This window comes from Trachurus japonicus, chromosome 14, assembly GCF_045865225.1.
Source record: "Trachurus japonicus isolate A0001 chromosome 14, Traja_1.0".
Classification (NCBI taxonomy): Eukaryota; Metazoa; Chordata; class Actinopteri; order Carangiformes; family Carangidae; genus Trachurus; species Trachurus japonicus.
Window position 1 is genome coordinate 21,002,722 of NC_140920.1, and position 24,558 is coordinate 21,027,279.

Consider the following 24,558-nt stretch of genomic DNA (forward strand, 5'->3'; position numbering starts at 1 on the left):
ATGCATATGGATGGGCGGCGCCGTTTCGCCGTACGACTGGAAACCTCTTCAAACACAGCTGAGCGAAGGCTTCGTTTCACCACATGTAAATCAATTAGGGTTCGAACATGAGAGCCGGTGTGTCACACTGCCACTTTGTCTGCACTCTGTCCAGTGTCGACTCTCAGAGATAGGCTGGTGCTGGGAAGGCTGCCAACTACATACACACCATGACTGGGCAAACACTACTCCCCAGGCCTTGTTATGCAGCTGACTGCAGATGCAGCCCCGAGCAATCACTGGTATTTTATCAGTGCATTTGCCACACCTAGTTCACCCTAACACTGTTAGTTATATTCTATTCAATCCATTTAACCAGGTTAACCACAACATTTACTTTCTACATGCCAGTTGCAGGCTCTCACCCCACTGGCAGAGTCGAGGTGTTGAGCCAGCCAGCTCCCACCATCAATCTGTATTGTAGGCCTACATAAGTGCCTAAACAACCATTAAATATGTGACAGCTGCTGGATGAAAACACAACCTCTAACCATTAGTCCATAAATCAATCAATCAATCAGCAGAAAATTAATTGGCAGCTATTTTGATACCTGCACATGTTCAGCTATTTGTCCGAGCAAAAACTGCAAAAGATTCTCCAGTGTGTCATGGCATGTTCGTAAAATGTGGTAGATTAAATGATTAATCCAAAAAAATATCTGTGGATTAATCTGTGTGTACTGAAAATAATTATTAATTGCAGCCCAAGGAAGAGCTGTTCTGTTCTGTTTCCCTGAAGGATGATAATTTTAGGATGATAGCAGAGATGGTCTTTATTTCAGACGAGGTGGTCCAACCTCCACTATACAAAACCCCAGAAAATTTCTTTTAACTATGTAGGTTATGTTATGTTCAGTGTATAATATTCTACTGGGAACTAGGGACCTAACCTCATTAAGGCTTTAGCATGACACAGAACTAATGCGTCCATAGCACTGAGCATCACAAATTAACACGTGCCAAAACATCTTGTTTATAGCTCATTAGTTCCTGTGCAGCTGCTTATATTTAAACCAGAGCTGTTCTAATACCAATACTATCATTGTAAATGCCTTTGATATGGCCTAAATACTTGCTCATTTGATGGCAAATAAAACTGTGTCTATGCACGAGCGAGCCATTAGCGAACCAAACTCTTCCGTGCTGCTCAAAAGCAGGAGCCTTAACAAGAAGTTGTGCTGTGCAGCCAACGGCAGCTCCTGTTTTTTAAGCGGCAAATAACTGATTCCCAGTAAAAGGTGTGTGATGGTAACTACTAGCACTTTGTAGCATTTCCCACTGGAAAGTGCAACTTGTAAAAATGCGATGAGTACAGTGCACAAGGCTTTAATATCAAGAGGGGGTGGGCACTAATGTTAGTGTATGAAGTGTTTTTTATTCCTAGTCATCTTCTGCACTACTATATCTATCACAAAATTTCACACATCATCCAATTCTCGGTTCGACCCCAATTCTGCTGCCTTTTTCGTTTAAATACAGACGTATCACAGCACAATGACTAACCAGAATTCCTGGCTTAAAAATGCTCTTATCAGCAACTGTGCTTTGCTGAAGTGTCCTTGAGCAAAGAAAAACCTTAATCCCTATCAGCTCTGGGATTCCTTCTCTGAACCTGACCTCTGACTTTCATGTGGAGGAGAATGGTACAGGAAGACGGGGGGGGGGGGGAGCACATTTTCCTTTAGGCATCAGCGAAGCATCACATTTAAACCGAGGTGGCTGGTGCTGCCCTTCCGAAGCCGATACAGAAGGTGACCAATCACAATGGCATTGCGATAATAAATCCCAGCGAGGTTTTTATTTAATCGGCTCTGCAGAAAAATGAATCTTTAGCTTGTTTACAACATAACGTGTCAGCCAATATGTATGAAAATATAAATTTCAGGTGAGAAGAATGGGGAATAATAGATTCATTACAGCACTGTATTTTCCCCAAAGCAGTCTTAAGGTCCATGATATTGCTTTTTCACACCTGGGGATTTGTCTGCGTAGCTGTTCATCGAGCAGGTCTACAGCATTTCTCTTGAGGTATTCGTACAAATTGTTTATTTAGCATATGAGTGGGACAAGGGCAGAGTGGTTTAAACGGCGAGGCTGAGTGCAGCAAGGCTTCTCTATGTGTGTGTGTGTGTGTGTGTGTGTGTGTGTGTGTGTGTGTGTGTGTGTGAGCGAGTGAGAGAGAGAGAGAGGGAGTGAGGAACTTGAGGTCTCTGAAGCCACAAACCTCTGAAACCATCCTCGGAGGCAGCGGGCCTTGCGCCAAATCTGTTACTGCAATTACTTTTGACAGCAGCACCTTCATTGTCCGGGAAGGTGGGTATTCCTGCGCTAGGCAACGCTGACCACAGGCGTTAGAGGGATTTGTGTAGGCAGAGAATTGCAGCATGCAGCAAGCTTGCTTCGCAGCCTTGGTGAAACCATCAAGGAGAGTATATTCTTTAGTGCACACGTAGGCGTTTCTTTTGTGTGGTAATGTAACTGAGGCAGGACTTAGTGAAAATGAGTAGGAGAAGGGAGATATTGTGCAAAATGCCCAAAAGGATGCAAGGGCCGGTTATACGGTAAATACGGAAAACATTGCATCCTCCTTGCATGCAGCTTACTGAGCTTTAACATTCATTCGTTCCACTCTAGCTCTGACTTGACTGGCACAGATGTTCACCAACGTCTTGAGTCAGACAATGGTCGCCGCTCTTCAAGGCATCCGACATCTTTCCTGTCCCCAACAAACCAATGGTGTTCCAACATCAGATATCACAAAGTGCTTCAAGCAACTTTACTGTTCTTACTGCTGTTCTGTCTTCATACCTCGGACCTAACTCGACTCCAGAGGCCACAAATGACATCATCATCTTGGCGACGCTACACAATACACTAACCCACCTGAGCAAATGGAATCAGTGCAAGAATGTTGCAGCTCAGCAGCACTTCATGGAACTTGTCCACGAACATCTGCAGATGGACATCTGGCAGGTGTACCACAGGGATGTGTGTTCAGCCCCCTCCTGTTTTTCAAACTACATCAACATCATCACTAACTTTGCTTGATGACACGACCATCCTGGGCCACATCATCAACAACGATGAGGCCACCTATAGTGAGGATTGTATTAGGATTACAGGACACAGCAGGGGGGCGGACCCCCTCCCCACCCACATTGGTGATGATGCCAAGGTTGAAAATCAGCATTTTTTAGCATCTTCATGGACCTCAACAGGAATACCATCAACAGTCTGCATCATACTGTAGTCTAAAATAGGAACTGTCTCCTGTTTCCTGCACCAAACATCCAGTTCCACCACTATTGAACCACATATGAAATACTGTTGTATACCTTCACGACTTTTACGCATTAATCCTTATCATTATATATCTAAATAGTCTTGTTTTGCAATCTCATCCCATCTTTGAGTTCTTATCTTAAACATATTGTGCTCCTATTGCTAAGCTGACCCGTTTTCTCATCCAATACATTTTATTGCACCATTGACCCTGTGTTAACCTACACATGACTGATAAACTAACCTGACCTGAACTAGTCGCAGGTGTTTAAATTTCAGCGACTTTGAATAGAGCCGCAATCTTATAAACGGAGACATAGCATGAGGTGTCCCATCTCAATTTGCCTCTCAGCACTACGCTTAATCCGTGCATTGCAATGTCATACTCAGCCTACAGCTGGAAACAGTGCTGCTGCTGCTGCTGCTGCTGCTGCAGCTGCTGCATCGATGGAAAGGAGTTGGATTTTTTAAGGAGGATTAGTGTTTTGGAGTCCAACTAGATCAGTGGGATATGTCAGGAAATCATCTGTTGGGATGTTTGATTTGGACTTTGTACACTTTGCCGTGCAGACATCAGTTATGTGGGACAGACTACAGGTTTATGTGTTGTGTAAGAGCCCTCCCACTAGGAGAGGGACGACTTTCCGTGCACACACAGAAGATGAAATCAAAAGGAGATGGTACTGTTGTGTAATATGTTGTGAGTCTTATGACCCACTGCAACCAGATGCATCTCATCCATTCCTTGCAACATTGCCATATTATTTGTGCAGTTCTTGTTCACCTATGGGCAACGGTCAGCTAAAGACACACAGATACTCACGGCAGTCAGTGCAGATTTTTGTCATTCTACTTAGACAAAGCTCAGAGGAAAACACACCTGAGGTACAGCAACACTCCCACAAGAGCTCACACTTTTGGTGGATACATTAGTAGGGGTGTGTGTGTGTGTGTGTGTGTGTGTGTGTGTGTGTGTGTGTGTGTGTGTGTGTGTGTGTCCATTCCCCCCCAAAAAAATGTACCAATCAAAACAACAGCCACCTCTGCAGTAGCATGTTGCAGAAATTTGGCACCATTACTTTTCTATGCAACACAATATCATGAAAGCCTATGTATTGGAAGGGGAGGGATGGAGTGAGATGGAGGAAGGGTGGGGGCACAGGGTGGGAGGAGAGGGGGTGGAAGGAGAGGAAAAGGAGGAGGAGAGAAAGGGGGGGGTTCACTCACCATCTGAAAGCGCCGCCACACAGATGAGGAGAGTCCATCTGAAATCCCGTACACCTGTCATGGTAGAAATCCCAAGGGGGGGGCGCGGATGTTAAATCCCAGTTGTTCCAGCGGCTGATGACAGATAAACAAACCCCTCTGCGGGTGTTAGCCTCCACGCGACGCTGTTGCAGTTCTCCCGAGGGGGTGTGGGGGGGTCTTTAAGTTTGATAATGCGCAATAGAGATATATGTTATCAGCACGCGTGTCTTGCGCGTTTTGCTTGTGAGTGTGTGCGTGCTCAGACAGCCGTGTGTGACACCTCCAGCACCAGTCCAGCCACAGTCTCCACACTGTCTTCCAGTCTAAGGCACCGCCGATACGCGTCTTCTCCGAGCCAAAGAGAGCGGATTTTTCCACATGGGAGAAGAAAGTTACGAGTATCCTGCTCCAAATCGGGCAACAGGGGAGGGAAAGAGACCCAGTGTTCCTGAAACGGATCCAAGTCTTTGCGCGAAAGCCGACAAATGCCTCCCCTCCCAAATATATCTACATTAAAAAAATCATAAATCAGTGGACATCAGTGGAGAGATGACGCGCGTCCTGGCTCAAAACACGGGAATCCTGCGCGTTTTTTACCCCCTCCCCAAAAAATTAAATAAAAAGGAGCTGTGTGATCAGTGTGAATACAAAGCAGGTGATAAAGGCCAGCAGGATTTGTCTGTACGATCTTCTCCAATTAAAAATTCAAACATGAAATTCCTTGCGCAAATCATGGAACCGCTCATTGGGGAGAAGAGAAGAGAAGAGAAGAGAAGAGAAGAGAAGAGAAGAGAAGAGAAGAGAAGAGAAGAGAAGAGAAGAGGGCTGGGACTCGGAGGACCACAATGCATCCGACGGATCCGCACTGCTCTGCCTCCGCTCTCACTGACTTTCCTCGGGTTCCGTTTTAAAAACCTCCACAGGCGAAACAAGGTAGAAATGTCATTCTGGGCTGTTCGTGGTGAAAATGTCACCGCTCAGTCAAAACCCCGAAAAGCTCCGTGAGGTCGGCTGCAAAGGGAAAAGAAGAGGAAGAAGAAGAAGAGAAAAAACTGGCTTTTTCCCCTCTTCAGGTTTCCAGTAGTTGACCTACCGCAGCGTGTTGCGACAGTCACCCAGCCGGGAATCATGTCATGCCAACACTACAGGAGCGGAACCGTCCACAACACCTCCGCTATACTTTCTTATTCCCTTTCTTACTTTGTGGTGTTAGAAGCTCGAGAACCGGAGCGGAGCATCGTCGGTGCCGCTTCACCGGAGTCTGAAACACAGCCAAGTCCGAGCAACTCTCCGCCTCGGTGTTTGAATCCCAGTCCCGGTCTTGACCGCACCTGTCTGCTGCTCTCTGCGGGGCTCCAAGTGCTTTCAACCGCTGTCTTTAACCCAAACAGCCTCGGTCCGGGTTTTTAACTCCGCTCCAAACTAAACGTGTTCACCTTAAACATACAGAGAGCCGCAGCTCGCGCTTGTTAAGCCCTCTGTATCACCTCAGTCATATCCGGTGGTAGTTTTCAGAATAAAAGCAATTTGAAACTTTTGGTCTTGATTTTTATTTCGAGCAACTAAGTGATTTTTTTTTTTCAATAGCTAAAGATGCAGTGCCACTCGATGCTTATGGACCTATACAAAATAGTGACCTAATTATAATGCCACAACAATGACAATTAGGCGTTCCTGCAATAAAAATGAATGAAAAAACAGCCGGGATAAGAATATGGTGCAACGTATTGAAATCAGATTCAAGCTTGAGTTCAATTACAGATTTAAGGGTTAATACTGACTGCTATAGTGACCCGTGATGACCCATAATTTATGGTCAATAATAGCAAATGCATCTTAAAACACTCACAAATTAAACATAGGCCTATGTCAGAATCACATAGACTTGTATTACATTTGGCTTCAAATGAAATCCTTGTAGCGTGTTGCACATGTATTTTAAGGCTCCAGGCCTCAGCAGTTAATTTTAGCCTGAAACCCAGTGTGGTCACTCGCCTCGATGACATGGTTTATTATGCTTTAATTTTAAAGGTTAAGCTGCTGACTTCCGTTTTTGTCCATGTTCAGTGTTGTTAACTTGGTGCAGCTCGAACCGGGCATCAGAGACAAAAATTAATCACGTGAGTGACTTACCCGCCTCCTCTTCATCAAAGGGGAAAGTATCCTGGTGAAGAAAGAGAAAACGCTCGTGCATAGTCACGGCTTCATTTGAACCTGCCAGGCGGACTGGCTTTTATTTTGGTGTGGAGCCACTGAGAGCATTCACACATAATATCTCTGTATTAGCCTATTTACTGTGTCAATTCTTCTGAGGACAGGCTCACAAAGCATGTTTAAGACAACACCTGCCAGTGCCAGGTAGGCTACCTACAGTGATCAATGAAATGTTCCCTCGGCTGTTCATACATGAGAAGATATCTTACTGATGAAATGAAGGACATTTACAGTCATTAATCATTTATTTATTAATTTACAAAAATATAAGATATTACAAAGTGAATCCCAAGCTCATAAGAGTCCTCAGCTTTCCAGGCGTACATCATGTAGTTTACTTGATATACAGTAGTATCAACAGGGAAACACCGACTTTTGAAACACACGGAGGGAATTTCAAAATAAAGTGAGCTTAACTATTGAAGATACTTGATTTAAGTTGCAATCATATCACCTTCAGCAAAAATCGTGGGAAAACCTGCACCTGAACACAGATTTATTTCAATTATAAAACATATAAAATGATATGTCCCTTTATACAATGGGTGCTCTCTCCCAGCTTTCAATAACAATGACTCATTCCACATAGGTGCAGTTCCTCCTCCGAATTGAACATGTTCTCACCCATAAGTGGGGATGTTATTAGGTGTATTATATCATACCTTTGCTTTTAATATTATGTCAAATGAAATGTCTCCCTTGAGGTTACATACAGAGGCGAATAGGGTAATAACCAAGCATTAAGCCCTTTCACACATGGAGCTAATGCTGCAGGTGAACTCACAAAAATGTCCCCTAAATGGTTTATAGGGGACCATTAAGTGTGTAAAAGGCATCAGAGACGCTACTGGAAAACAGCACTGAGATGAACACGTATTGAAATGGGAGATTTTTACTCAGCTATTGAACAAAGATGGATTATAAAATGAATTTAGCTGTTTTTTTCTGTTCTGCTTGTTTGTCTGACAGAGAGAGAGAAGGACAGGATGTTTAGTTTGGACTCCATGTTTTCTCACATGCTATGTAAAAGTGATTTGCTGTATTTTTCTCCTGACAGCAGGATACATTATAAATTGTTTCTGTATAGCAGGATAATACAGTTACAGACTTGATCTGACAGGAGAAGAATATAAGCAACTTGAAACTGAAGGCATTGTAACAGGTGTGATTTAATGGGACACATATGGGAAGGCCCAGAACCTGAGGAAAACAGGGAGACCATCGCACGGTGGTCTGGTCCACGTGCCAGCCAGCAGCAATAACATAATTACGGACATTTGCAGCTGCAACTTTGCAGAACCACATAGCAACTTAAAAGTGACTCAGACCTTTGTTCAGACCTAAGAGCAACATATAAAATTAGCAACGTTTAGTTTAAATATAGGTTTTGGTTTCATTGTGGTAACTGCCTGTTTGATGTTGGGCACAAAGAGCTAATCATGCAGATTTTTAACCTCATTGCTTATTGTTCAAGGTAAGGTAACACTGTAACAAAGCAAGGAAAAATCAAAAATAACTAAACTTGTCCTGTAATTGATTCCCTGTAGCCTTTTTATTATGCAGAAATAGGCAGAGCCCATTGTCTTGTTTTAAGGCCCTCTAAACAGGCAAATCCCACTGTGCCCTTAAAGGGGGAAAAAAACAAAAAACGATGCCTGTTAAGTTTCTCAGCTTTAGCAGCTAATTTATCAGGATCACTTATGCAAATCAAGTCACTTGCAATTTTCCAGTTAGAGCACCTGAGCCGCAGCAGCACAGCAGCAGGCAGCAGCAGCAGCAGCAGCAGGCAGCCAGGTGAGAGAGCAGCCTGTGGTTCCCCACTGAGGCCGGTGGAAGACAGGCTGCCACCGGCTCCGCTGCTGCAGGTATGACATGACTGTTAATGGTTCGTTAATGTGTTTGACTCCACAATCTGTCACTGCATCCTTCTGACATTTACCAAAGACTAATTGTCAAATGAAGGACTTATTTCGGCAAACTTGCGAGCAATGGGGAAGATAAGGATCCCCTAATGGTGATGAGTTAAGATGTGCTTCCCCAGGGAGTTTGACACCACAGGAGAATGGACTGGTTTTTAACTATTCATCGAAGTCAAATCTTGCACCTTTTCATTGTCACTTCAAAGGCTGAAGACACTTTGTCAAAATGTGCTGAGAAATTTTCTCACCGAATGTGCACCACATGCCTGTACATGAATTTCTCATGCTCGCAAGGTTTGTGCGTTTTGTCAGATTTGCTCCTTTTTGATGCAGTGTAATGGATTAATATCACAGCTGGTCGTACTCAACAGTACTCGGCACTACTGAGTGCAGTTGTTTGATGCTGGCACTAGTGTGTTAGCTATCACACTGTCATTTGGGCAACATTTTTGAAGCTCACGCCGCGTTTGACACATCTTTGGCTTCCGTTGATGTTCAAATGTGTTGTGCAGAAGTTGTCTCTGTGTTTCAATTTGAATGTCTTCATTTATTTATTATTCATTCTTCAGTTTTAGTTGTTCAGTTTAAGAGATTTTTGTACTTTTATCCCTGCTGCTCTCAGTGGGGTGTTGTTTGAAAAAAAAAAGTTGCTGTCATTTACTTCAATGTGCCCATCAGAATTAAGTCCAGAGAGATGGCTCTGTGTCAATGAAGCTTCCTGAGACATGTGGTCATCTTTCTTTTTCTTCAGTATTAACAACAGGTTGATATTTGTGGTTTTTAGTGATAGGTCTTTGTGCCTATTTTATGGATTGGAGTGACATTTGGTGCAGATATCCACGGTGCTGCTGGGTGAATCCAAATGACACTGGTGACCTGAACTGAACTTACAGATTAATAAAAAAAGTTTTCTTGTTTCCAGTAAAAAAAAAAAAAAACATTTCCTATGAAAACACAGTTCCTATGATTTTGTAGATCCTTATGCAAATAACACATTCAATTTGGCTGCACACTGGAAAGAATTGTATTTTTCCTTACAAAGTCCTAAGAAACAGATGTGGCTGGACTTGACTAAAATGATCATACTAGTCATTAAAGGCAGCTGTGCTGCAGTCATAGAACACATGTTGAGGGGAGGCATGTCTATAAAATGCACTTCTTAATTTATGGTGAGTCTGAGCGAAGACTAGAAGCTTCAAGGCTCATAACAACAGAGTCTTAAAGGTTTAAATGCAGCAGATGCTTCAGCAATATAATTGTCCTGACCATACTTGTACTGTATAATCAGAGACCTAATGATGTGAGAATTTATTTATTGCTTCTCCTCTTGTGTTCATGCGGTACAGAATAACATGATGGGTTTGCTTATATCTGTCTTTGTCAGTATGGAAGTTATGCTGCATCCCTTTAGACATTTCAGGGCTGTGCTGAACAGGGGAGGATGAAAACAGCAAGTAAGTTATTTTGTTTAATCCAGCACCACCATCCCGGTCTCCTCTCTCTGAACTGATGCGATCCAAACTCACCTAAACTACACTGACACAGCAGTGTGCAGCCAATGACCCAATGTCCACTCTGCAAGCAATTAAAATTATCTTGTCACTAGGTCCATTAATTTCCTATAGAACTGAGTGCTCCGAGTCAGTGTAGACCCTCATTAGGCATGAAGTAAGGAAAGAGACTTTTTGTTTTTTTCCACGGATTTCTTTGCCTCCCCCATCAGTGTGAGTTAGTTCTGTCAACACATGTTCAGCCAGGTTAGTGTCAAATGTACAAGAAGCAGATCACTGCAGATCCAGCTGTCTCAGATCTCTGGTAGTCTCATCTGGAAGAATTACACAGATCTCAGAGTAGCCGTGAACATGTGCAATGTTTGTATGTGGATGTGTGTGGGAGACATGTAGACATGTCTTAGTCAATATGGCTTGACGTAGTTGTACAAACAAAGCATAATCATCATAATCATAATGGAAGAGTTAATTCATTTCCAGTAGGTAAATAAATAACAAAGTTGAGAAATTGAATAAATAAAGACGTGATAATAAAAAGCGATAAACAATAAGATAATACTGTAGCTTGTATTTCTAAATGGATACATTTTTACCAAGGGAAATATTGTTTAATCATATAGGCTACATTTACACAGGTAAGGGTGTAAATAAAGTACATTATAATATAATTAAAGCAGAGGTAAGCGATCCGGTCGTTTTGGCTAACTTTTTGTCAGCCAATGGAGTTAGCAGCCCCCGCCCTCGTCATGGATCTATTGGTCCTCGTCCCTACTGTACGTCACCACATTCACGCGCATCCCTTGGCTGCAGACACAGAGAGGACCGCCCCTTTATGCTGTTCTCTCTCCTCATTGGATAAAGCTTGTAGGACACAAGGAAGTATACAAGAAGTTTTCTCCTCAGCTTACAGCAGAGCAGATTGACTGACAGACCCGTGTTTCAGACCAAACACTCTATGTAAGTGATTGCTGTCGGAAGATGCAACTATTTAAGACTTATATTAACACAAACATTCCGCTTACTTCTGCTTTAAATATAGGTAAAAATGCTGTGTAGGCAATGTACACAGTATATACTGTATAATGTACTCACTATGTTATGAGATGTGTATGAAATGACAGAAATTACTGTTACAGTATATGCCAAATAATACAATAATGCACTGTGTAAGAAGAAAATAACAATATATTTGCAATATCATATCTTTATACGGTGATACTTATAATACCATGCAACGTAAAATATGTTGAATTGAATGAAGATGAGACTAGCTATTTAAATGTAATGAAGAAAAAATTACATGAAAAGAAAAGAAAAGAATAATAATAGTTAGTGAGTCTGTATTCAGAGCAGAATTAGAGCATTAATACACAAACAGCTAAATAATCAGTTAGTTGTTATTGCTGCATGTTTTCATGGTCAAATTGTGTTTAATATTATATAATAATAGAAAAACTGACTGAGTAGGCTGTCTGTAGTGACAAAATTCTGCTTTAATATCTCAGCTGTGCAGCTCCCTCAGCTCTTAGGAGCCTTTCACCATTTTAAAGCCACTGTTCAGCTTTTACAGGCCACAACTTAACTGTATCGACTCACTGGCACTGCTCTCACTGCGCTGTTTTCAGTGGAAAAAGCTCTTTAAAAACAGCCCATTTAATGCTACCTGACCAGCACTACAGAGCAGGCAAACAGAGCCAGAGACTGGCTTGTTAAAATGGTGGTTGAGCGTTTAACAACAGACATCTCCCCGTAGGAGTCAGTGCAGAGCAGAGTAAAGCTAACAGGAATACTGGACCCCTCAAATTCTGCATTTTGGTATCTCACACACAGCTAGGGTCAGAGACATTGTGTCGAATCAAGACTTAGACAAACTCATCTGTATCTGTATCCTCCAGAGTCGTCTCCTCACTGGTTTATCAAACAAGACCGTTAGACAGCTACTGTACAACTTATACAGATGCCACATGTGGGTTCTGACTTAAACTAAGAAGAGAGAGCACATTACTCCAATTCTTCTCAGGCCTTTGCACTGTCAGATACAGAGTTGACTTCAGATTTCCATTGTAAATGGTCTGGGCCTTTAAATATACAATCACCACCAGCCTAACCTCAGTTGGACCCTTTTGAAGTCAGAATAGCCTTAATTCCTTGTGGCACAGATTCTGCAAGGTGCTGTAAACACTCATCAACAGTCCTGATCCATATTAACCTGCTAGCATCACACAGAGGAAGACTGAAACATCCTCTGCACCATCACACCAGCGGCAGCAGCAGATTGAATTCTTGATGCAATGGATCAACGTTTTCATGTTTAGTCCACCAAATTCTGACCCTTCAAATTGTGCAGCAGAAGTCAATACTCATCAGACCAGGCAACATTCTTCCAATCTTCTATTGTCCTGCCTGTTGTCCATCTGCTTCAAGTTTCCACCTGCTCTGCAGACCTCAGTGGTAACAATTGTGATTGAGTTACGGTTGCCTCGCTATCAGCTTAAATGAATTGGGCTGTTCACCTCTGACCTCTGGCACTAACAAGGTATTCTGGCCTAGAGATACTTAAAGCAGAAGTAAGTGATATATTTGTGTTAATATAAGTCTTAAATAGTTATATCTTCCGACAGCAATCACTTACATAGAGTGTTTGGACCGAAACACGGGTCTGTCAGTCACTCTGCTCTGCTCTGAGCCGAGGAGAAAACATTTATCGTATCCTACAGTTTTTATCCAATGAGGAGAGAGAACGGCATGCAGGGCTGTGTGTGCAGCCAAGGGACGCCGTGAATGTGGTGACGTAGGGACGAGGACTGTTATGGTGCGTTCAAGGAAACTCGTAGACTCGTGTTTTTCCGTCCTGTGAAGTTGTATCAGTTTGATCTGGTAGGAGTTCACGGGTCGGAAGTTACGAGTGGCCGTTATAGTGACTTTCACAGGTAAAACAGGTCGGAAAAACACGAGTGGGTTGCCTGAAACGCTACAAAGTCGTAAGTTGTGACTTGAAGCTGTAATTTACGATTTCACGATTTCACGATTGCAGCCTGCCTCGAACGCAGCATTAGCGAAAACGACCGGATCGCTTACTTCTGCTTTAATATATGGATATTTCCTCCTGTGTGACCATTTTCCTTAAACCCTAGAGATGCTTGTGCATGAAAATCTCAGGAGATCAGCAGTCTGTGAAATACTCGGACTAGCCCGTCTGGATGAAACAATGAGAAAAATGCATTAATTTGCTGACATGATTGCTTGACCTATTAGATATTGTGTTGTTGAGCAGCACATGTGTACCTAATAAAAGGGGCCGGTGAGTGTATGTACAGACACAAACTTTAACCCAGTGTGTCGTCTTTAAGATAAGATAAGATAAGATAAGATAAGATAAGATAAGATAGCTGCAGACGACACTGAAAAGAATTTAATGCACCAATAATAAATATAAAGACTGTGACTGTCACTCGACTGTGGGAGGAAGCAGGAGAAAACCCAGAAGCTCCTTACTGAGGTGACAGTGCTGACCACTAACCACTGCCACTGTGCCACCTAAGTTACAACTAAATAGCGTGAAATGTCTCTCAACCATTGAATCCATCCAGACTGTAACTGGCCTAAAATAAAAGCAAAAAAATATATATAAATCAAAATAAAAAACCTGCTCTGTTCTTCTTTGTGTTCATTTAATCTTTTAATCTTGCACTTTGATGAGATATTATCTATTTTATAATCTGTTTTATCATTATACTGTTTCATTATTGTGCTTTTATGCTTCTTCTGTGTCTTTGTTACCTTTAACATCACACCACCCGCAGTGGCTGCACTCCGCAGAAAACGTCAGTGTTTATCTCAGTGTACTTGTGTCTTCATGCTTGAGCTGCCAGAACATGAGACATCGCGACAGCACCATGCAAATCACAGAAAAAAGAAACCATGCCTTTCAGCCCCAGCGGTGGTCGAAACCTTTCAGTAACACAGAGGGCACGGTTATTGGAGGAGTGCACCGCCGCTCATGTTCCTCTTTACATATTTCTCTGACATCCATAACCTCTTGAGAGACCCCCTGGTGAGGAGAAACGGGGTGGACATGTGTAAGTGCGCAGCGGGAATCTTTCCAGACAATTAAAGCAGAACCGGGGGTCCCCAAGAGATCAGTATTGAGTCGGTGCTAAAACTAACTGTTTCAGCAGATTCAGCCTCCTAAGGGCAAAGAGCCGCTCTCATACACTGCGACAGGAAGGGAGCCGGTGGAAACCTGCTGCCCGCACTTTGAGAATCTCATCTGAGACTGTGAACAAAGATGCGAACAGATTGAAAGCCAGACGCCTTGCAGCCATGTGGACCTGTGAGAGACAGAGACTCTTATCTGGTGGGTCTGGTATTAACACCTGGGACAGGTCACGTCCATCTGAGGATGATTGGATCGGACTGGGAGGTGATACATACTGTATATGTGAAAAAACTCTACGCAGCTGAGGAGTCTGAGACTGTGATCCAATTGTTTCTGACTGAATTTACACATTCACCTGCTTCCCCAACATAAACACATCAGATTGGAGCAAAAAAAAAAGATCTTCTGTTTTGAAGGTTGATAGAATTTTACAGGAAAGGTCTTTTCATTGTCAGTGCAAAAGAAAAGTTTACCAGACTGATTCAAATCCAGTTTCAACAATAGTCTCTTTTCTGCCTTACATCAGTTTCAAGCTAAACTTTGCCCACTTCATCTCTCTTCTCTTGTCTGTGTGTAAAACTCAAAAGAAAAAGAAAATGTAAATACACATATCGTATGTATATAAGATGAACCGCGATCACTTTAGACAGTGACTGCAAGAAGAAAAAATCTAGTGCAGTGCAGTCACTTTACGAGTCAGATGAAAGTGATGCAGCTGCGTAAGAACTTCAGTCCAGTCTGTCATCACTGAGCCTCTTTCAGACCGCACCAGCTTTTCAAAACAGGCTCGCAGTCTTCACACTGCCACTCTCAGTCGCATTTAATGTTGAGCTCAGATCTGAGCTGTGTTTTCAATGAGGCAACAGCAGAAAAACTCCATTACACAGAAGACAAGATGAGGCCCTGTGAGTGAGTCCTCCTTCTCTGCAGCGAGCCAGATCTCAGTGATAAAAATAAAAAAAAAACCTCAGAGTGAGGGTACAGAGTTAGATACTCTACGTCACCCTGGTTAACATCTCTGTCTCAGGTGAGCTGAAGGTGCTGCTGTAGCAACAACACCCAATCAGATCTTAAACTCAGTATCACTTTTCTGAGGTATAAACTCAAGAAATCTATATAATGGCTGCAAAACACAGATAAATCATGTCAATGTACAACCAAACATTAATTATTCAATTACATTCTGGTGGAACCAGCTTAACTCAGCTTAATTAATATAGTAAAGAAATATCCCAAATTAACAGATATGACAAATTCACAAAATATTCAGATTCACTGCCACAAAATTATCAAATGTTCTCAAATATTTTTTTATTATATAACTTTTTATGTTAAGACTTTCAGCACAAAGGCCATAGTTCACTCTGATACAGAAAAAGTTCACTGCAACTTCAGTCAGAACTTGTTTATATAGTCATGATTTCCTCCAACCTTACACCAAAAAAACTTTCTACGCTGTAGGTGGTTGTTACGCTTTATGTATTTTTCAGGACCCAAATGTATCCATGACACAAAAGGTTAAATGAACAAAAAGAAACTTTAATGACTTACTGATAATGCAACACACACACACATACACACAAAAGCAACTGGAGGGGCCAGAGTCCAACCCTGTCCAAAAAGAAAAGTAGAAAAATATATCAATAAATGATAAAGAACAATCAAAAACCACATGGACCAGAGAACAGAAGCTGTGAACCAATAGAGAATGTGAAGCTGACGTCACGCCGCTTTGCGTTGGGGAACGACGGCGCCATCTTTGGAGGAACGCAAACGTAAACAGAGAGTGGGGACTGGATTCAAGACCCAGATTTACTCCCTCCACTGACTTATCCAGACATCGTGAACTATCTCGTTTTTGGTATTAGTGCATATACTACTGTGGCATTTTTTTACGCAGCAGTACTGTCCCACCATGATTACTTTTAAGCGACTTTGGGGAACTTTTTTTAGGGAGACGAGCAAGTGTTTACATCCGCGATCCTCCAAAGATGGCGTCCAACGTCCCACAGCGTGACGTAACTTCACATTCTCTATAGGACAAACACACATAGTCAACTAGCAGAGGAAGCAAAACTACTCACATACTGTACATGTACAATACAGGAGTAGAGGGAGTAACGAGACACAGGTGGGGAAATCACACAGGTGAGACACATGAGCTAATCAATGGAAGAAACCACAGGAAGACACATGAGACATTTCTAAATAAAACAGACACACAAACTTCGACTGAAGGTTAACCTGTGTGTCAGTGATTAGGCTGCAGTTGTCATCAGAAAACAGTTTATACCAGGGATGTCAAACTCATTTTCTGTCAGGAGCCACATACAGCACAATTTATATCTCAAGTGAGCTGGACCAGTAAAGCATAAAGTGAACTTTTAGTTTTAGTACATTATAAAGATTAATTTACATTTAATGAGCTATCCTTTTACAAAACATATTATGAACAACCTGAAATTTCTTCATGAAAATATATGCAATCTCAACAATATCATGCTATGTAATTTTCACAATTGGCAAATTCATCATGAGAGCCAGATTGGACCCTCTGCTGGGCCTGCCTGCTGACACCCCTGGTTTATACAATTTAAGGCTCAGTTTATACGGAAACGATCTGAACAGAAAACGCAAAAGTGGCGTCGTGTCTTCACTTTTTATTCCGCGTTTAGACGAGCGTTTTTGGGGTGGAAATCCGCGTACATACGGTGAGGCAAAAGTCTGTGTAATTCAATGCTGTATGCATGCCAGGAGCCGAGGTGGCAGCGTGCCGCACAACACACAGCACCACCAAGTCCGCACGCCTTAGTATTCTTCTTCTTCCTCTTGATTTCCAACAGGCTGTACGCTGGCCATCAGTATGCTGCCCTCTGTGCCCCCCTCAGGTCTTGCAATCAGAGCAGAGGTTTTGTGTTTTCACCATTTACATGGAGACGCAACGGCAGAGCGTTTTTAAGATTTCCACTCTGGAGGGTGGTTTCACTTTTTTGTGTTTTCAAGCCCCGAAAACGCCATCGCCGTCTAAACGAAAGGCACATCCGATGAAATATTTTGCCGTTTTCATCCGCAAGCATTGTCGTGTAAACGGGGGGAACAGCCCTCCATTCCGACACCCCTCCATTTCGACACCCCGCTGTTCCGAAATACCCCCACTTCGAAACACCACTGTTCCGACACAGTCCCCCCGCAGCTGTCCAATGTCGAAGGTGCTGAACCGCGTGATGTTGTTTACATTCTGCTTTGTGGCTTGTCTGTGAAACGTGCGCTGCTCAGGGACTGGGCAGATCTGTCCCACTTGCTTTCTCCCCGACTCCGTTGTTGGAGATCTCCACACAGTAAAAGGAATACACTTTTTTTCTCCCCCCCTGCGCCGCTCGAGCGCGGCTGAACCCGGCTTGAGCTCACAGGGGCGCGAGGCTGCTGCAGCCGCCGCTCGTGCTGACAGCTGACTGAGGGAGATGCTTTGGTTGGGTTTAGGCAATGAAGAAAGGAGTTGGTTAAATTTAGTAAAAAGACCAGGTAGAGGCTAGACAGGCTAAGCATAATGAACATTATGTCATTAATATGAAGTATTTGCTTGTTTTGCAGTTAATTATGCACATGATCCGTTTGACCCCAAAAAGGAAAAAAGGATCAATGCGCACTGTGCACTGGGGGTTTCCCCCAATAGCCTTTTCGGAGTAGCGGGGTCTTTAGAAAAAATAGAAAACCCCGCTATTACGATGAATGGAAGTCTATTGTCGGAAAGGCGGGGCTTCGGAAAGGCGGGGTGTAACCGTAAACGGGGCCTAAATGTCAACCGAGGGACTGATATGTTGGGGTTGGCCTAGTTTAGCATTAAGAACAACAAACAAACAAACAAACATTAAGATGGGAAATAGCTAATAAAACTACCATCATCACTAACGAGTGTGCAAGTGGGATGTCAGGCCACCGTATGCTGTCGTAGCAGCTATAGAGTTTCTTCTCCAGTGCGGGTGAAACCTGTTTTCCTAAAAGACATTTCCACCTTATAGTGTTTCGATGAAGGTATGGTATGGTAATGGTGGTGGTGGGTGGAGAGGCTTCTGTCTGACCTGTTGATCCAAAACCTCCCACAGGTGTTCAGTTGGGTTGAGATGTGTTGACTGTGAAGGATAGCTACAGCACAAGATTCACATCATTTTCATAGTCATCGAACCACTCAGTGACCTCTTGGCTTGGAGGTGGTGGAGGGATGGAAGGGGGTCGCCATGGTCCTGTTTCATTTCCATGTTTATTCTTTAATTTTTCACCTGTCTGTTTATGTAATCTGTACAAAAACCAAGGTACAGACACATAATGCACCAGTTTTATGGGGGTTAGGTGTCAGATGATTTCTTGGCCACAGCCGGTAACTTCTTGGGATCTCTGCTGGTTGCCTGGCAACTGCTCCCAGCTAAAAAAAAATAGCCTGGTCTGGCACATACAGTAAGCCCCCATGAAAGTATTTGTACAATGGTCTTTGTGCAGAGAACAAGACGGGTTTAGTCAAGTTTTCTGGACTTCAGTTTGAAGTGATTGGGATCAATAGCTGTTTCTCTGCTGAGCTTCACCTGTTCGTCTTTTATGTGTCAAAAATGGGCCTGTCTTTTATTTTAGAGCAGTTTTCTGAAAGAAAGCTCACTAACCTGCATCTTAATATGCCTGCCAGTGTGGAAACACAGTTTATTGTTCATTCAGCACTACTTCAATATCCTTTCCTTTTTATTTTTTATTCCTGTGGTCTTGCCCACCCACACACTGGGGTTGTGGCACAGTTTGAGAGCCGTGGCTCCTCAACAGGAGATCTCTGGAAAGGGAAGGACGTTTGTAATTCTGCAGAGTTTAAAGGCAAAGCTGTTAGAAAGTGAACACAGAGGACACGCAAGCGTCTCAAAGTGTGGAGCACAAGCCCAGCGTGCGGTCTACTGTACTATCAAGTGCTGCAATTGTATCGCAGCGTGAAATTTGAGTGGAACAGGCCTTGTCACACCCAGAGCTGCTTGTGGCTTTACAACAACCTGTGAGATCCTGGCAGGTTTCACATGTTTACACATGTTTACAGAAAAAAGTGATTAAAAAGCTAAAATCTATATCTGGTTATCCAAATATTCACCGCTCAGTCTATGAGAAGCCCTGCTATCCACTCATCCAATTAACTTCTCATCACTAATTTAGATTTTTTTAATTGACTATCTTTTACTGTTTAACACATTTTTTTCTTGGCAGCACTTGATGATACTGCTTCTCTTTAATCCAGCTAAAACATAATGTCAACAGCTGTCTCTGGTTTAATGAGCAGATTAGTGCTATTAGAGGAGATTGTAGTAAAGCACAATGCATGGAGGAATTACTGACAATCAGGCTGCCAGAGAAAATATGCTTGTAATCTCATTGCTGGAAGAACTGCAGAACTTTATTAAAGGCCACTTATCAAGTGGGGGATGGGATGGTTGGTCACTCTTTTCTCCAAGGAGCCAACTGCTGGAATGCCTGCTACACACAGTGACAATTGAACACGCAACATGGACACATTTCATCTTCTCTCATTTTTCAAACTAAAAGCTGATCAGACAAAACTGACTTTTAGAGTTTGAGATAAAAAAAATACAGATTCAGGAATAAAAATTGAAACAATTGAAACAATTTCCAATATTGACAAATAAGGCCACATATTATCCATACATTTATTGATATTATATAGAGGAAGGATTTAAATTAAATGAAAATAAATTAGACATTCTCAAGCATATAGAATTTCTATACACATGTTGTCATCAATGAATTTTCATGAATTATTAGTATATTTTTTAACATATAGGCCTACCTTGCAACATATCAAAAGTAATCATAGATCAATAAACTTCATGTATTGGGGGTGTGGAGGATGTGTAGATGGAATAGTGATAATTCTCCATGAAGGTGACATCAGTCTTGATACAAGGACTTACAGTACATTTCATGTGTGTTTGTCTGTGGCCCTGATGTGCATTAAACATAACCCCGTCCCAATTATATCTCCTCCAAGACGTATTTGCTGTTGCAATTTGGCTGCAATGAATGTAATATCTAGAGGACAGAGTCACACCAAAATAAATACATGAAGAAACTAAAAATAAATAAAAAGATCTGGGACTGGACTATACATGATGGCTTCTATCTCAACAGGATCAGACATCCACCTAATTGGGTAATAAAGGTTGTGAAGTGTACTTTAGGAGTGTAAGGGAAGCGAGAGGAGCACCATTAGAGGGACCGGATAGCTGAAAGCCTTACTGAAATCAATTTAGTGCAGTGACCACCTGTAGCTCAGTGAGGCCATCCTTCATATGTGAGACATAAGGAACACACAGTTATGCCATCTGCACAGTGACCTTAACGCAATATGTGACCTTTGTCATTCAGCCACATACATGAATCCTTGGGAAAAAGTGTTAACTTAACTTAAACTCTTTTATGCTTTATCCAGCGGCAGGTTGAATCTTAAAGAGTATTTTCATGACCACAGATGTCTTCCATCTGCCTGGCATGATAAACGATTTCCCTGAAGCAAAATCAGTGTTTTAATTCAATATTCCCACAGACTGTGCTGCTGCATGTCTCTGCTGCAGGTGTGGGCTTGTTTATTGAGGTATTAAGGAACGGGATACACTGTTCCTCAAAAGCACTCTATTCACATCAATGAAAGACTCCTCACCACGCATATTTGGTGAAAGTGTTTTACAGGCTTCACTGGGCTTCCACATTTTCATGCACACCATAGTCTTTCTTTGGCTTTTCTTCCCAGCTGACTTCCTGTTGGCTTGTCTCCCCACATGCATGGGAATGGCATAAAAAAAGCTCCATGCCTGAAATGTTCTGTAAAAATTGATTTACAACCTGTCGGTGGATGTGGGAGTAACAAACCAATGAATGTAGGATTATTCTTTTTCTCTCTTTTTTTCAAAGGCTGGAATGGTCATAATAAAGTTTGAGCTTTGATTGATTATTTGAAATAAATCCATGAGTTAGATCTTGTCATTTAATCTTTTTTGTGTTTCAACAATGAAACATGCTTTGCGAACATTTCCACTCATTTATTTCCAAATGTTAAGAACTGTATGCTGCTAAGGACTCTGACCCTTAAAAGTCTCAAATTTCTATGTGTAATATTCATATATTTCATAGTCATTGCTCTCTTCATGCATCTGCATTTGTAAGACTTGAAAAACATTAACTTCGCCCACACACACAGACACACATACACAGAGTATAGCGCAGAAATGCAATGTTGCCTGAAGGCTGTGTATAATTGAATCACATCTTGCAGCACAAATGTTTTGTGGGTATTATTATTATTTTTTCCAATGAGTTCAAATCATACATTATATTATATTATTCATATTAAATCTGCCCTCCATCCTTAAGCATAAAATAAGTTCACTTCACCTCTAATCAATGTAACAGTTACAATGTTAAGAAACATTACCATGACGACAGCCTATTCATGTTATGCAAAGGTTCAGCAGGGGATAACATTGAAAATGTATATTTAACCTATATATAGGCCATTTTGTTGACACCAGTGTTGCCTTTGACTGTTTTTGCTGTGGAGTCATCTGCACTGATATTAATCACTGTTATTCTTCAGGCCATCTTCATCAGGATGAACACTAACCACCTCTTTGACTCTCCTGGTGGCAATGACCTCATTTTTGCACATTAATCCACTAATCACCCTGAGTTCACCCCGGCATCTGCTCTGTATTATGTTCCCAATGTATGAACTATGAACAAGTCTTTCGTGGCCTCGGATGCTACTGAAATTGCCTCTCTGTCGATGTGGATTTTTTCCCCCCTCTTTCTTACCCTTCAGCTGCTTCCAAATTTGCATTATTTACATTTCTCTGAGCACACTTGATATTATCATTTTGAATGTAGTCTTTATGCCTTATGAAACACTGCATTAGAATTCCGGCTTCCCGTACATCTTGTATTTGTTCATTTTTAACCTTGCTGGTGTCACATCCACTATCACTCCTCCTTTATTCGCTGCTGATATGTCTTAACCCAATCTGGAGTTAAGACTATTAAGAAAGGCTTATCTTTACCAGAGACTGTACAGAAGAATCTTCCAGACACAGTATCACACTGTGACTCTGCAGGCTTAGTAGTGCTACTACTTAATAGAGGTTATGTGTGCTATAAGCTTTGGACCTGTAGTTTGCTTGAGAAGCTCTTTCCATTATTTTTGACTGTGGTTGATAATATAAACTCACTTTTCCACATTCGACTGTATGGGAGGTAATTATGTTAATACTGAGCTGCCCAGGGTGGATTTAGGGCTGCAACAGTGATCCAACAGTCCTGGACAAACATCACAGCATTATACTGCCCTCTTGATATTGCACCACTGATATAAATACTTTTCAACAGGCGGAGGGAAAAAAAACAGTTTCCCAAGGTTGTTGTGATTATTGCTTGATAAAAGCTTCAAATATTGTTGTTGTTTGCAAGACAAGAGGTTGTGACACATCTTCTGAGCAGTACTTTGTTTTCAGGGCAGACTGGAGGAGTGTGAGATGAGACGGAGCTAGCTGGTTAAAACTTGATGAACTTTCTTTTTTCCCATCTTTGAGACTCGGTCAATGTTAATCTTAGATACATTATGCAGCAATAGCAACTTGTACAACAATTGTTTTAAAACTCTCTACATCCAGGACTAAGCCAAAAATGCAACATTGCAAAAGTTTAAGGTTTAATAAAATTGAAACTTTGATACAAACACTAAAGGTCAATAATAATAAATAACAAATAGCAATAAAAATACAGTTAAGGACCAAACTCAAAAGCAACAAACTGATCAATAAAGAAACTAAAGGTGCACCATTTCCTTTGAGAGTCAGGGACAACTGTTGATGATCACATTTCAGTTATGTGTTGGTAACAAGTCAGAAAAACAACACTTTTCTTTCCTTCTTTCTTTCTTTGTTCTTTTTTTTTTTTTAGTATTTTTTGGGGCCTTTTGCTTGTAACTAATAGGATAGTTGAGAAAGACAGGAAAGGGGAAGCAGAGGGAGGGAGGATGACATGCAGCAAAGGCCCACGGGGGAGGACTGCCTCTGCACAGGAGGCGCCTGCTCAACTCGGCGAGCTATAGCCTACGGCCGCACCCCAGCAACCTTTTCTTAGCAATTGTTGTTGTTAGCATTGTTAGCTAATACCAGCCTGTTATAACACACTATGACTATGTGATAGTTTTCACATGAAATAAACATGTCTACAAGTAGAAGTGCACCACACAGTTGTACCAGTCTGACTTATTTGGTGACACACACGAGGACAGACCTACATGGCTAATAAACAGTGTAATGTAGATGCTGCCATCTTGGATTGTAAGCTCAGGGTTACTGAGTTTCTGAGTTTGAATTCAGACTTCAGGGGGCATTTATGGTGACGGGGCCGACTGGGAACTCCATAACCTGACTTCCAAGTTCTACCACACCATAAAGAAGAACACAACAGAACTAAGGAGCCCTGACCTTCCAACTGACACACATAGGGTTATTTTACAAATGTACAAGTCTTACATGGACACAAGGCAAAGCTTTAATAACATCAACAACATTAAACATTTAACATCAAACTTCAAAGTACCTTATCAAAGAAAATGTCCTCAAATAAAGAACTGTCTTCCAAAACATGATAAACAAAGATTTTTAAGACTAGCCTATATAAAAACCTTCTGTTGGTTTCCTTTGCTTCCTGGGGCTGTGCATAAAAGACCATCTTTGTCAGGCCCCAGGCCTTTTGCCAGAGGAGCTCAGTAGAAACAATGCAAACGAACAAATTAAAGAACCATATGACAGGACATTAGGTAAAATTATTAAACACACATAAACTGTTTAAAATGTGTAGAGTCATCATTTAACATAGCCAAATATAATGAAATACCAACAGTGGTGGACAGGAGTAGATGTGGTGACCATGCAGTTTTTATGCCAGCCATAATGTATTTGTCATGGTCACTTTTGATTGGTAGGTTGGGGTAGGGTTGCTGGAAAGGTCCTCTCTTGCGGTTGCCAACCAAAGACACTCGGGGTGCATTGTGGCCTGACAGTTACTGATACAGACATAAGGCTGTATAAGGCCACCAGCAACCAGGAGGATGGATTGTGTATCATCTGCACTTGTTGTGTTCAAG

At 41.9% G+C, this 24,558-nt stretch overlaps 1 protein-coding gene across 1 annotated transcript in view; it reads right to left on the bottom strand.

Annotated features, from left to right (window-relative positions):
- tmem132e (transmembrane protein 132E) overlaps nt 1-4,747 on the bottom strand; it is a 510,081-nt gene extending 505,334 nt beyond the window's left edge. The window contains exon 1 of the mRNA XM_085798304.1: nt 4,549-4,747. Coding sequence (XP_085654430.1) covers nt 4,549-4,609 — 61 coding nt within the window. The 5' untranslated portion in view covers nt 4,610-4,747. The remainder of the gene's footprint in view (nt 1-4,548) is intronic.
- Nucleotides 4,748-24,558: the final 19,811 nt, after the last annotated feature.